The following is a 13,730-nucleotide window of genomic DNA, read 5'->3' as shown; positions in this document are numbered from 1 at the left end:
TGCAGCGGGGTCAGCGGTGGGCCGGTGACCAGAGTCAGCAAGGACTGGGCACCCGTCCGCGTTCGCTGAAGCCTCGCATCCTTGTGAGCCCAATTTCACAGGGTGCAAGTCCAAGGTTGTAAGGTTAAGTAGCTGGCCCGAGGTCACAGGACGGTGGGGCCTGTGTTTGCCCCCCAGGTGTGTCTGACTCTAAAGTTGGCACCTGTTTGCATCTCCATCATGTGCCTTTCCCAAGGGTGTGGAGGCGGGTGGGATGGGAGGTGGGATGGAGGGAGAAGGGTGGATCAGGTGGGCTGGTGTCGGGGGCAGTGAAAGGATTGGCCCAAGGCAGAACAAAGGAGATAGAAGTTTACAGAATACACTGCAAGGGAACAAAGGAGAGCCTGTCGGTCTGGAGGCAGTGGTGGGAGAGGAGCTGTAGTTAAGGGGAGAGAGTGAGGAGGTGTGGGAATGTATGGAATTTTCCTTTTTTGGTACAAGCCCCCTAGGGTCCTCTAAGGAGCCTGTTTGGGTGGTCACCGCGGGCCCTTTTACCTTGCCCAAGCCAGTTGCCTAAAAGTAGCCTCTACAAAGTGTTTCTCAGAAGAGGTGACCTTGGATAGGACGCTTGTGGCCCATTGAGGAGAGCAGGGAGGACCTTCCAGAAGGAGCAGAAGGCTGAACAAAGGCAGAGGGCAGAGTAGCAACATGTCCACGGAGGGAGGGCTGTGAGGCTGTGAGAGAGGGCTGGGATGGTCACGAAAGCCAGAATGGACATGTGCACATCACCCTGTAGGCGACAGCCTTCCATAAGGGTTCGCAGATGAGGAGAACGGGTCCCAGGGGGGTTAGAGAGGTGACCATGGTGATCAAAGTCAGGGCAATGGACTGGAGGCTGGGGCCACTTGGCTTCAATATCTGACAGATTTGTCCGGCCTAAGAAATCAGATCCACATTTGGGAAGTTTTAATTTAGCATCTTATCCCTTCTAGGCCTTGAACCGTCCTGGCTCCTAGCCCCCGCCTCCCCCACCCAATTCTATACAGTTGGTAACACCCTGCCCCGGACACCTGGACCCTACCTGCAATCTGGAGATGGGGTGGGCAGGAGGAGGGAGGTGCAGGGGGCTCCAGGACACTCTTTCGGAGGATTTGGGGGCCCCTGTGTGGTCGCTGGGGGGAAGGCAGAAGACCTGTCTTGAATCTACATTTGCTCAAGCAAGCTGGCTATTCCATGGAGCTGATGCGATGTCCAGATCGGGGAGAGCAGCCAGATTTCCCCAAGAGGCTCCAACCTATACACCATCTTGCACAGCTGAGACAATGGCCACTGTCCACAGGGAAATGACAAGAACCTAAAGGCTGAAGACTGTTCCTGATGTTCCTAAAGGCTGATGCTGTCCCTGATGGGGAGGGGGCACAGTCGGGAGGTCCCTCTTGTTGTACTTGGCCTCCCAGGGCTGGGCGGATGTTTTTTCGAGAGACCCAGAACTTGACTCAGAGCAACGCCACAGAGGAGGGGTTCAGTAAGCAGTACCGATGCCTGGCAAGGAAGGCGAGACTTCACAGAGCTCTGCTCCGGCTGCCCCTGCCCCCTGCCCCCCGCCCTGTCCCGTGGGGACCACTGGCTCGAGTCCAATGTACAGCTCCATGAGGGAGGTACTCTGATTAGCCTCATTTAGCATATGAGGACCCTGGGGTACGGAGAGGTTAGTATCTCGCTCAGAGTCGCACAGCTAAGTGGCAGAGCCCAGATTCAGATTGGCACCTTACTGAAAGCCAAGTCAGGGTCATCGTCAGAGGGGTGGGTCACACAAGCTCTTACCCAAAGCCCGCTGACCTGTCTGCAGGTTCTTCCTGCAAATTCACAGAGCCAGCGCTTAGGAGGTCAGCCGGGTGTGTGCTAAGGCTTCCAGGCATGGGGTTGGCAGGCCATCTTGTGATCACGCCCCGTCACTGCAGTGCGTGCGGGCTGGCTCAGTGAGGCTGCACGTCCTGCCTTTCGGGGGTTTTTACTGGGCCCGCCAGCGGGGCACGTGGATCCCAGGAGACAGGGACTCATCCATAACCGCCGAGCCTTAATTCTCTGCTCTCGCGTCACCAGTTCAACCCCCCCACTCTACCTCTCCTTCTGCGTCCAACGGCTCCCTTTGGGGACGATTGCTGGAGCTTCCTGGAGATGCCAGCCCTTGACCCCTCCGTCTCCCCTCCATGCCTCGGGCATCTTTCCCTCCACCCCGAGTCGGCTTGGAGCCCACGGTCCATAATTGCAGTAGAGTCTCAGCAATGCCCGACACTCCCATGCCCGTCCTCTCCTGGTGGTACCGCTGGCCAACCCGGGATGCAGCCACCTACATCTGAGCGGATGAGCCTTGCTGGAGAAAGTGCGCAGCAGGCAAGGGTTCCACTCCGAGGTCGTGCTTACCAACCTGCGATGGGCCTCCGGGAGGCCAGCGGTCCCGTGGCACATCTCAGCTCCTGCTCTCCGTCAGAACTGTTGCCACCTTCCTCCTTCGCTGGCTTCAGACCCCCGAACGCACCCTGCCCCGAGATGGCCTTGCCTCCCGCCTCCCACTCGATGAAGAACACAGAAGTCACCAGGGAGGCACATCCTCATTTCTCAACACCAAATGTGCCCCATCGGCTTCTGTTTTCCTCTCTCCAGTTACAACAGGGCCGTTGCTGTCCTCCGTCCTAGGGAGGGGATGGGATCCGGAGCCAGGAGAGGGTCAGACCAAGCCCTGTGCTCAGCACCTCCCAGTTGCCAGCGGCTCTATGTCTCCCCGACCCTGTGAGGTTGGCCCATCATAACGCCCCCGCGGGAGTCGAAGGAAGGGGGCCAGGCCACCAGGAGCCGGAGGGAGAGCAAAAGAGCATGTGGAGGCCGACCCACGTCACGTGAGGACCTGGCAGTGTTTGGATGGAGGGAGAATGGCTTCAGGGTGGAGCGTGAGAGCTGTGTCCAAATCTTTGAGAAGCTGGCAGGGAGTGTGACACTTAGACATTCTCCTAGTGATGGTAAAACTAGCTGAGGGTAAAATTAGCCCTTACAGGGGTGCCTGGGTGGCTCAGTCGGTTGAGCGTCCGACTTCGGCTCAGGTCATGATCTCGCGGTCCATGAGTTCGAGCCCCGCGTCGGGCTCTGTGCTGACAGCTCGGAGCCTGGAGCCTGCTTCCGATTCTGTGTCTCCCTCTCTCTGCACCTCTCCCACTTTCTCTCTCTCTCTCTCTCTCTCAAAAATTAACATTAAAAAAAATTTTTTTTAATTAGCCCTTACAGTGAAAATAAGTAAGCACCCAATCACTAACATTTATCATTATTCTTTCAGTAAGTAGTGTGTTCAGCATCTCTGGAAGTAGTCAAGTGAAGTCTGGACAAGCCTGTGTCTGGGCTATTGTGGAGGGAATTCTGGCATCAGGTGAAATGGAAGTAGACGGTGGCCAAGGACAGCCCCCACCCCCCTCCACCGCCCCCGACCTCTGCTCTTCTAAAAGTCAGTGAAACTGATCTCAGTGAACCTTTGCAATTCATAGCGACAGCCTCTGCCCACTGTAACCCCCTTGGGTAATCACAGTATTTACTGATCTGAGTACTGGGCATCTATCTGTCCCTGGGGACCTGGTGGTAGGGGAATTGCTGGGACCCCGGGGCCTGGCAGCTAAGCCCTGTCTCGGGTTTCATCAGGCGGTGGGGGAGCCCTTGGGAAGAGGACCAGCCACGGCCACCATCCCGTGAAGGGATGCGGAGGGGCACCGAGGCAGGCGCCACTGTCTCTCTGACACAATCCCGGCCAAGTGGCAAGCAGGCAGGGGCCTCTCGGCGGTCTGTACAGAGGGCCAGGGGCTCCGGACCGTCCTAGCCAGCAAAGCCCTGAACCAGAGCAGCTCTGAGCCTGACCCTCCCCTGCTTCAGCACCTTTCTACAGCCCACTGGTGCCCAGCAGATCCTAGACTGGGGGGGGGTCTTATTTGGAACCACAACTTAGAGCCAGTGGTGAGGGCCTTCCTCTCCACTGGGCTGTATGGTCTCTACTTAGCTACAGTCTCCACGTCTCCCTATCGCTCCCTAGCACGCTGAGGCCACAGGTGAGAGGCCGCTTGATGGAGATCCATGCTCCCAACAAAAGGAGGAAGCAAGCGAGCTAAGACGGCCTTGTGTTTCAAGAACTGGCCAAGGGGGCAAAAGTATTAATATGGCTGCTTCTCTATCCATATGATGCGCAGCCTGGATCCTGGAGGCATCTGTTTTTGAGCCAGGCTTCTAGACCAAGCCCTCGACTCCAATGTCAAGGAACAGATCTGCGTGAACCTGGAGTGGGTGGCCCCTGGCAGCTGGGTCAGGATGGCCCCTCTGACCTTCCCAGATCCCAGCCTGATCCTTCAGTCTCTCCGCTACGAGCTTTCTCACCTCCATACCTCTGATCACACGGTCCCTGCTACCTGGTGGTTCCTTGCGCCCAGCCCTCCACCCCTATCCCCCCACCAGCCTAGACACCACCACAAGGCAGGCAGCCGGGATGACCCCATCCCCGCTTCGTGTTCGTACCGTGTTGGAGCCACTCCCAGCTGGCTGCTTCCCGGTCCTTGCGTACTATGGAAACTCACTTTTTATTCTGCGGTGAGCTGCTAGAGGGCCAAGTCTAGGCATGACTTAACGCCCGGTATCCCCTGTGCTGTGCTCATCTATGGACTAGATCCATAAACATTGACTGAATTTCCAGGAATCCCGGACCCTCTCTTGGGGAAGCTCCCCAGGCTGAGGAGCTGTGATGGGTAGATTCAAGCTACCTGCAGTGAGGCCTGGGCTGGGTCGGGCCCTCATGGCTGCTGGAGGAGCACAGACTCACGGGTGCCCCCTCCCGGGGATTACCCCCATCTTCTGGGTCAGGGTCTCTGAGAGGTCACCACCTCACACTCCCCCCACCCCACCCACACCCAGATCGGGCCCTGAGACTATTTCAGCACCTGTGGCTGACAGCGGCCTTGACATCTGGCCCATTACCTGCTGAAGGGGCATCCGTATCTTCTCTTAGCAAGACATTTCACAAAAGAAAGTTGCTGCAGACTTTTGCCTAAAAGCATCTCCCCTAAAATACATAACTGAGAAACTATGGCTCAGGGAAACCAACCCCAGTGTTCTAAAATATCACTGTTCCAGAAAGCCTTTCTTGACTCCCAGGCTGAGGCAGCAGCCTCTCTGGGCTTCCGTGGCCCCCTTGTCCACCGGTTTCTCTGTCTCTCCATTAGGCCACAGGCTCTGAGGGCAGTGTGTGAGGCCTGGCCCTCGTGCCCAGGACTGACCGACAGACGCGGTGTGCTGGATGACCGTGGAACCCCACTCCCTGCCCCGACAGTTTGTGTTTGGAAAAGTTAGGACCGGGGAAGCTCCAAATCTCCAGTGCCTCCTGTCCCTGGAATGCTGAATCCAGGACAGCGATTGTGAGAGAAACAGACTTCTGTTGAAGACAGTCACTCAGTTCTCCAGGGCCAAGTGCTAAGAAGCCTGGGGTCTTGGTGTGAGATGCCAGTGCCCAGCTCAGAGTGCCGGTTTCACGGCAGCTTCTCCCGTGGAGTGGTCTGGAGGGAGGCAGGTGCCCCTGGGCTGAGGCTGCAAAGGGAACAGCATGGAGAACAGGCAGCCACAGCCCCGAGAGTCCTACGCAGGCACGCCAAACGCTTTAAACAGGAGGCTGGAGATCCGAGATGGATGGGTTGAGCCTTAGCAACCAGAATGAGACTGAGACCGTCTTGATGACAGCCAGGGAGGGAAAAGTTAGGGACCTCCATGGGGACGTCATTAAGGGGGCCTGTTATCCTGTGGGAAACACAGTGTCGGCAAAACGAATTTCCGAGCAGTTATTGGAAAAATAAAAGTATTTCATGTTTATACCTCAAGGGGTTGAGACTCTTGGATCAGATCCATTATATTTAAATATTTACGTGTAGACGTGTGTGTTTGTATTTGCATAGATCTTCCTGAGAGGATATATAAAAAATGAACCAATTATCTCTCGGGGTTGGCGGTGGGGGGAGTGGTACTGGGGACGAGGAGGGAGTGGGGGGAGGGGGTGATACCTGAGTGAGAGGCATCTACTTCTTACCTATTCTTTTGTTCCTTAAAAAATGTTTTTAGCCATAAACATGTATCACATCTTGAAACGGGCAGTTTTGGCCAGTTTGCTAAATGGAACTGGTTGAGGTCTCCCTATGCACGATCTCAAGCCCTAGGCTGGGGTTGGACTTGTTTTCTCATGGCCCCTCGTGGAGGAAGGGGGCAGCTGGTGGCCAGCTTCGTCACCTCACAGCCCTGCTCTAGGACACCTTATGGGGCAGCCAGTCGGTTACAGGGTCAGAACCAGCCCATCTTCTGCCGGCTTCTGGTTTTTCCTCATGCACCCACGGGACTGTGACAGAGGAGGGACCACCGGGTGGGGTTGTCACAGCCCGCCTGGAACCAGGACACCCAAATTACGGAACTACACCGGCCAGAAGGAACTCACAGACCAGCGGGTCTAAGGCCCACATTTCACGGGTAAGGAAACTGAGGCCTCGGGAGGGACGGGGACCCACACAGCATCAGAACTAGAACCCGGGTCCCTGCTCCCCAGGCCAGAACTCTTGTCACCCGACAAGAGGCAGGTGGCAAGGAGAGGCCCTCCTGCTTAGGTAGTGGGTAGAGGGGGAGTGGTTTAAATGGGTACCCCTGACTCCTAGGGGACCCTAGACAATCTGCCTGCTGGTGGGGGCTACTTGCATGAAATAACTGTCCCTCACCTGACTCTGCCCACCTCCTCCCTGCGCCGCTGCCTCACCTCAAGCGATACCCCCCTTCCTACACACCCGCCCCAGACGATGCGGATGTTCCTGCGTCCCCAGGGAATGACGACGATCTGAGTGGCGGGGGTGTGTGCCTTTACTGTCCTGCCGGCCCCACTAGGCCATGAGCTCCGAGGGGACTTGCCTACAGGTGCTCCCTACCCCTGGGGGGACGACAAAATGACACCTGCCACAGGTTCCTGAGAGTCAGAGCTGGCAGGGCCTGTACGTACCATATGCATATACTTCAGGGCGTGGAAAGGTTAAAAAGGCCAGATACACCGGGGACACACTACGTGAACATGAAGAGACCGGCTTGTTCTCATAGGACTTCTCAGAGTCCCTCTTGCGCTGATGAACACTATGTCTCTACTCTGAGACCAGAGGGTACTCTCACCCCCACACTTCAGAGATCACTGAATTCCCTGCGAAGCAGGCACTGCAAGCTGGAAAATGCTGGGACTAGACTCAACGCACACAGGGAGGCCTGAGGACCAACTCACAGGGCCCCTGCCGGTCATTTGGCACCTTCCTGCAAAGTAGGGGGAAAAAAACGCCCCTTCGAAATACTTCCACCTATGGGAAAATTAACACCACCAGGAGGTTGATTTTCTGAGAACAAGACCCTCTACTGCCACCTGCTGGAAACATCCCGCAATAAACACGCAAATCTACCCTCTGTGGGAATGGCCCCATCCTCCCCTTTAGGGATGGTACTCTTGTTCAGTGTGTAACCTGCCCAGCCACGCATAGCAGCCCTGGGTCCAAAGTCACGCGATCGCAGCCCACCCATCAATCCCTTTCTACGTGCACGATTATGTTTCAGGTGAGTACTCTAAACTGACCTCTGCCTCAGCCCTTTTGAATTTCTTACAGGTATCTCCACCGATCACCTAGCCCACAGCAGGCTCAACGGACTGACCCCCCGAACACACTCCTTGGATGCTTATGCATGGAGAGTGCTGACTGGGGAGCAGGGATTGGCATCCAGCACGGGCTCTAACTTGCTGCGCGACCCCGGAGAAATCCTTAACCTCTCTTGGGGCCAGTTTTCCCTTCTGCAAAATGAAGCAGTTGACGTTGATCGTTTCCAGGAGCTCAAGAGAGCTCTGACAGCGACTGCCCGATCCCAAACCCGTGGAATTGTGAGGAAAGCAGGAAGGTCGTTCCAACTGCTGATAGAAAGACAGTCAGGAAGACAACAGAAGACAACAAGGGTTTTTTGTTTTTTTTTTTAATTAGACTAGGAAATATAATTTATTTTGTAAAAATTAATTTTGTTACAATAGGAATGCTAAACGTTATTTACAGATTGAAGTTTACAGACTCAACAGTGGTGGGATTGGGCCATCCCTGCAGCCCTACATCCCTGGGACACATAACGCATGTCCACGGCCCAGGCAGGGGGTCCAGCCCTTTGCCCCCAGGAGATCTGCTCCCTGCAGCCGAACTCCTGGTCACCTTCCCTCAGAGGGCCTACTAAGGGACCTAGCTCAGCTGCCTGGTTGCTGGGGAAAGGACCAGAGGGTCCTGGATCGTTCAGGAGATGGGGTCCCCCACACCCTCAGGAGGACCCCTGGCCCGGAGCTCTGGAGCCCGGGTCACTGCGAGAGAAAGCAGAGGGAGAGGCACGTAGAAGATACACCAACTGACCCTGTGGACTCGGAGAGGGCACACACTCACACCCGGGTGGGGACACGTTCCCGGAGGGGTACCCTGATGTGCCTGCAGATAAAAGCACACGCGCGCGGGGCACGCACACACGCAAGCACACACCCCGGAGATGAGAGACGTAAACGCCCACGGGAGGGCCCTGCAAGCCTGCGGTGGCCCCTGATCTGCCACTCTTGGGGGTACACAGGCCACGTGGGGCTGCCTCTCAGGCCTGAATCAGAGGAGAAATCTTGATCCTACCCTAAGGCGGGCAGCGTAGGGACGCAGCCACAGCAGCCTCAGCAGAGGTTTGATTGATGGAGGCAGCAAACCCTTTCTCGGCGTTTCTTCTAAAGCTGGACAATTTGAACCCTCCCAGGAGGCCCCAGCCAATCGGTTCTGTGCTCCAGGCCCTGGTGCACAATTTCTGGAAATCAGATGAGAAATGGCATGTGTGCGGCTGCCTTGGCCTCATCCACCAAGAGCTCCCATCGTGGCTGCTGAGCAAGCGGGGCAGGGAGGAGGGGCCCGGCAGAACACGGCAGGGTTCCCTCCCACGAGAAACCCAGAATGACCGTGTGTGTCAGAACCCAAGGGCGGTCAGACAGCAGCTGCAGGTGTAAAAAGGAAGTGAGGCCCAGAGAAGGCAGTCCTATGCCCAAGGTCACACAGCAGTTTACTGGCACAGCTAGAGCTGGGGTGCTGGTCTTTGGACTCCAGGCTGCCTGTGAGCAGAGCCTGATGGGAAGGGTCCGGGTAAAGCCTCTCATGGCACTGGTCAGGCTGCTCTCTCCGGGCCATGTTGTCACCCCTGCCTGCACAGCTCAGGCCAGGACTCATCAGGGATGCTGAGCCCACAGCGGATGGGCACCTTTGGCAGGGAAGCCTCGCGGCCTGCGAGGCAACACCACACAGGCCCTGGGGCAGAGAGCCGTTGTTGCCAAGCCCTGAGTGCAGGCCCGGCTCCTTCAGCAGCGCTGATAGGAGAGATCGTCTCTCAAACCAAGCAGGCCTCTGTCTGTCCGTGGCCAACCTACCCCCCCCCCCCCCCGCCCAGGGTCGCCGGCAGGGGGCGAGAACCCCCATGAGCCCGAGTCCATGGCAGGGAAGGGTAGGCCGAGGTTGCCAGCTAGGACTGGAGCCCCCAAACCTGTTTTCCTCCCTGGATACCAGACTTTCAAGGGCCAGGATGTGCCCAGGCTGGTCATGGACCAGCTGGGGCAAGCCCTGGGGTCAGTGCCCAGAACTTCTTGCTTTGCCCCGGGTGCCAGGGAGAGGCCTGCAAGGAGGCCTCTGTGCCAGCCGTAAGAGCCTGGTCCCGGCCATGATCAGCCAGCCAAAAAGGGATCCTGCTGGGCCCTTGGAGCATCCCGGAGCAGGCTGGTGAGGAGGTACCAGCCCCCTCCACTCTGGCAGCCCCGCCTGTTCAGACCTCCCAGACTGCGGTGGGAGGGTGAGAACAGGGCTAAGGGAGCTGCCGGTAGAGGTCAGAGCTGGGAAAACAGCCCTCCCCAGGTCCTCCTGCACTGGGGCGTAGAGCACAGCCAGCCTGCCCACCTCCCAGCCTCCCAGCCCGCAGGGCTGACTGCTCACACATTCCGTAAAGCCACGCTGAGGCCCAGAAGCTCAGGCTTCTGCAGTCAGAGGCCCGCTTATCCAGCCCTCCTGCTTTATAGACGGAGAAACTGAGGCTGGGGGAGACCAGTTCCCGGATTCCTGGGCATTAGCGGAATGTCAATTTGCACCAGCCCACCTGGTCTGGGGGCTGCTAGGTAGAGGGGTGACCTGGCTGCTCCCACCCTGGGGTGAAGGAGAGAAGTGCCCATGGGAGACTCTCCCCGCCCACTTCTTTCTCTGCTAGAGCCCCACTTCTGGGCCCCACCCCCTTTTCCAGGAGCCACCAGACCGGGGCACTGGAAACATTGTCCCTGGCTCACAGCTGGCCTGGTCTGCCCAGTTTCCATCCCTGGGCCTCTTAATCTGGATTCTCCAGGAGCCAGCCCAGGGAGCCTGTGGGGCATCTGCCTGGGGATGTGGGAGGGAGGACCCCAGCCCACTCCAGATCTCAGGGCTCCTTGCCTTTAAAGATTCAGCATCTGCTCAGAATTTTAGAGGGAAACATGGTACCGTGGCTAAAACCCCGTTCGACCCTGTACACCTGGGGAAACTGAGGCCTTGTAGGAATTTAGCCTAAGACAGAATCATTAGCAGCAAGATGTTCCCTGTTCTGTCTCTCTCTCCCTGACAATCTCTCTCTCTCTCTCTCTCTCTCTCTCACACACACACACACCCACACACGCACACACGCTCACTCCTGGCCAGAACCATGAGCAAGCCCACACTCATCCACACTCAAGAAAAGAGTTTTCTATTTTTTTGTGTTGTTTTTCATTTTCTTTTTTTTTTTTTTTTTTCTTAAAAAGGACTTATCCAAATATCTGGATAATAAATCATTTGCGTTTCCTAAGAAACTGGGTTTTTCTTTTCCCTTGTGGTTTTGGTGTTTCTCTTTTTTCTTCTTTGAGCCTGACTAGGGGTCTGAATCTTTCTTTCTTCCTTTCCTTTTCCTTTTTGCTTTGGACGACAGAAAGCAGTTCGTCTGAATTGTACTTGACTCTTCAAAGAGGAAAACGGTGTGAAAGGAGAAGAGGACTTAGGTGGGAGGGAGAAACCAGTAACTGAGGAAGAAACCGAAGAACGCATCTAAGACAAACGTCACCCAGAGCTCCTGGGGTGGAGGTGGCTGGTGGGGGTGGGAGGAGGGAGGGAGGGCCACCTCCTGGCTCCCCTCGCTGCCTCCAGAGGCCTCGTCGCAGTTCCTCCACGGAGATCCAAGGGCAGGGGGGACAGCAAGGGGTGGAGAAGGAACACTGGGTCTTCCTGACAACAGAGTACATGGATTTGCTAAGGCTGGTTGTGGTCTGGGAATGGGGCAAGGGGAGGAGGAGGAGGGGGCGCCTCTGGCTGTGAGCTGGGGGGCAGCAGGGGCCGCACTGCCTCACACGAGGCTGCCTCCTCTGTGCCCGCCTCCTGCCAGCCCTCCCAGTCCACGGTCCGGGGCGGCTCAGCAGTCCCCGTCAGTGGCCATGGCCACCAGCATCTCACTCTTGCCCATCTCCTCCAAGGCACTCGCCAGGCTGTTGAGGTCCCCGTCATCCTGCTGCAGAGCTTCCCAGAGGTCCAGGATTACACCCGTGGGGCTCGCTTTGGTGGCAAAGTAGTTCAGGTACCTGGCGGAGGGAAGGAGAGGGTCACTGGGCTCCCCCAACACTCAGCACCTCCCAGGAGCTTGGAAGTGGACAGAGCACCAGGAAGTGGGAAGGCTCTGAGGTCCCCCGACCCTGGGTCGGAACCCTAGCCCCTCTGCTTGGGGGCTGTGTGGCCCTGGGAAAGCCACTGCTCCTTTCTGAGCCTCGGTTTCCTCATCCCTAAGATGGAAACTGTCTTGCTCATCATCATCCATCATCATTGTTATTATTACCCGTTGAAAGACACTGGCCTCAGGAGAGACTGTCCAAACCTAGGGTTCCAATCTTTCCTCCTCCCGCATCTGTTCCCTGCTTGGTTTTGCCCCACACACTACCCCGAGAGCAGGAACAGAGCCTTAGACTCTTTGTAAAGCCCATCCATTTCTAGTCAGGTGTCTTCTACGCGGCATCTGCTCAATGCAGGTTTATTAAATGGTTTCTCAGTAAGTATAATGTAATTCTAATAATTACTATTGCCATTATATTTATGCAGCATTTTAGATTCTCCAGAAGGGAAAATACAAAATACACCAAAATACACCGTCACTCAGCAAACATTTCCAGAACACCTGTTCCGTCCTGGGCCCGGGGGTGCAGATGGTGATGACCCCTGGTGTCCTGGCCTCACCTGATCCTCACGGGCCAGCACGCCGAGTATGGCACTCCCCAAAAAATGGGCTTCTCAGACTGAGCACACCCAAGCCTCAGCTCCTGATCTACCGCAAATGGAAGGATCTGATCCTGGACTGTCGGGCTGCCTGCCCCACCTGCCCCTTGGGGGACAAAGGGAGGTTGGGGTGGGGCCGGCCTGGCCCAACACCCACCGGTCCATGGAGAGCTTCTGCGCCAATAGCCGCCAGTCATTGCCCCGCGAGTTGGGGGCATCCAGGCTGTTGCATATCTTCTGGCGGATGGACAGTGGAATCTTGAAGGCGTAGGGTCCCAGCTGGGTGGTGACCGTGCTGCCAGGGGCAGAGCAGAAGGCGTCCAGGGAGCCAGCAGGTGTCTAGAAGGGCAGGGGGCAAGGTGAGAGGGGCAGGGGGCTCCCCCATGCACAGCACTAGCATCCGCCCCTCCGACCTTCCTGCACTGGGACTGTGAGCTCATGGGGGTTCCTCCCCACGCTCTGGGCAGGTCAGCTGCTCAAAAACCTCCTCCCCCAGAAGGTCGGCTTCCAAGGGCCAGGGCTGCGTGCCCAACGGTCCTTGCGGTGGACCAGGCGGATGCACTGTCCCAGGCCGATGCGGGTGCAGGCTCGTGATTCCAAAGCCATAAGGAGCCTCAGCCACAGTCTATTCCACACAGACGCACGTTTACACACGTGGGAATGAAGTCCAGAACGGGGAAGTGACTTGCCCATGGTCACGTGCCAAGTTCGGTAGAGAGCTGGGTCTAGGCCTCTGATCGGCGCTTTTTACATTGCCCAAGGAACTTCTCACGCTGCTGTCCTGGGTGGCCTGGGTTTTGTAAACCTCAGTGTAGATGTATAGTGGAGGAGAGCCATAGGCTTGGGCTAAGCACTGACCTGACACAAGGTCGATGGTCTCTTCCTCCCTAAGACCTACCTTCTGACTTGGTGATTTCATCTGTTGCCTGGTACCGGCCAAGCACAGGACCAGCCACTCAATAAGTGTGCAGAAAGTGACGGAGTCCCAGCTCAGACCTGGGAGCTGGTGGGGACCTATCTACGGAAGGCAGCATCCCCATGCACGCGGGTCTGAACGCTGCCTCCCCCGGCCCCACGGAGTGTTCGTCCTCCCGCCTCACCTCTGCCAGCGTGGTGTGCAGCTGGCAGATCTGGCCCTCTCCTTCCACCTGCCGCACACAGATCTTGCAGGAGAGCTCTGTGGAGGCCAGGCTGTGCCTCTCCAGGGTGAAGGTGCAGTGCAGGGCCTTCTGGTTGCCACTCCAAATGTGATAGAAGGGGATCTCCTGAGGGAGGGGCGTCAGGGTCAAGGTGAGGCCAGCCTGCCCCGCCCTGCCCTACCCTCAGGGAATGGAGGCAGAGGCCGGTCAGGGGGCCAACCTCAGGGAG

At 57.1% G+C, this 13,730-nt stretch overlaps 1 protein-coding gene across 2 annotated transcripts in view; it reads right to left on the bottom strand.

The window, feature by feature from the left end:
- Positions 1 to 8,045: 8,045 nt before the first annotated feature.
- UNC5B (unc-5 netrin receptor B) overlaps positions 8,046 to 13,730 on the bottom strand; it is an 82,016-nt gene continuing 76,331 nt past the window's right edge. For both annotated transcript variants that reach the window (XM_042960636.1, XM_042960637.1), the window contains 3 exons: positions 13,463 to 13,627; positions 12,520 to 12,701; positions 8,046 to 11,677 (listed from right to left, as the gene is read on the bottom strand). In XM_042960636.1, coding sequence (XP_042816570.1) covers positions 11,512 to 11,677; positions 12,520 to 12,701; positions 13,463 to 13,627 — 513 coding nt within the window. In that variant the 3' untranslated portion in view covers positions 8,046 to 11,511. The remainder of the gene's footprint in view (positions 11,678 to 12,519; positions 12,702 to 13,462; positions 13,628 to 13,730) is intronic.

This window comes from Panthera tigris, chromosome D2 (assembly GCF_018350195.1).
Source record: "Panthera tigris isolate Pti1 chromosome D2, P.tigris_Pti1_mat1.1, whole genome shotgun sequence".
Taxonomy (NCBI): domain Eukaryota; kingdom Metazoa; phylum Chordata; class Mammalia; order Carnivora; family Felidae; genus Panthera; species Panthera tigris.
Note: the sequence above shows the minus strand (reverse complement) of the source record. Positions and strands in the feature narration are given on the sequence as shown.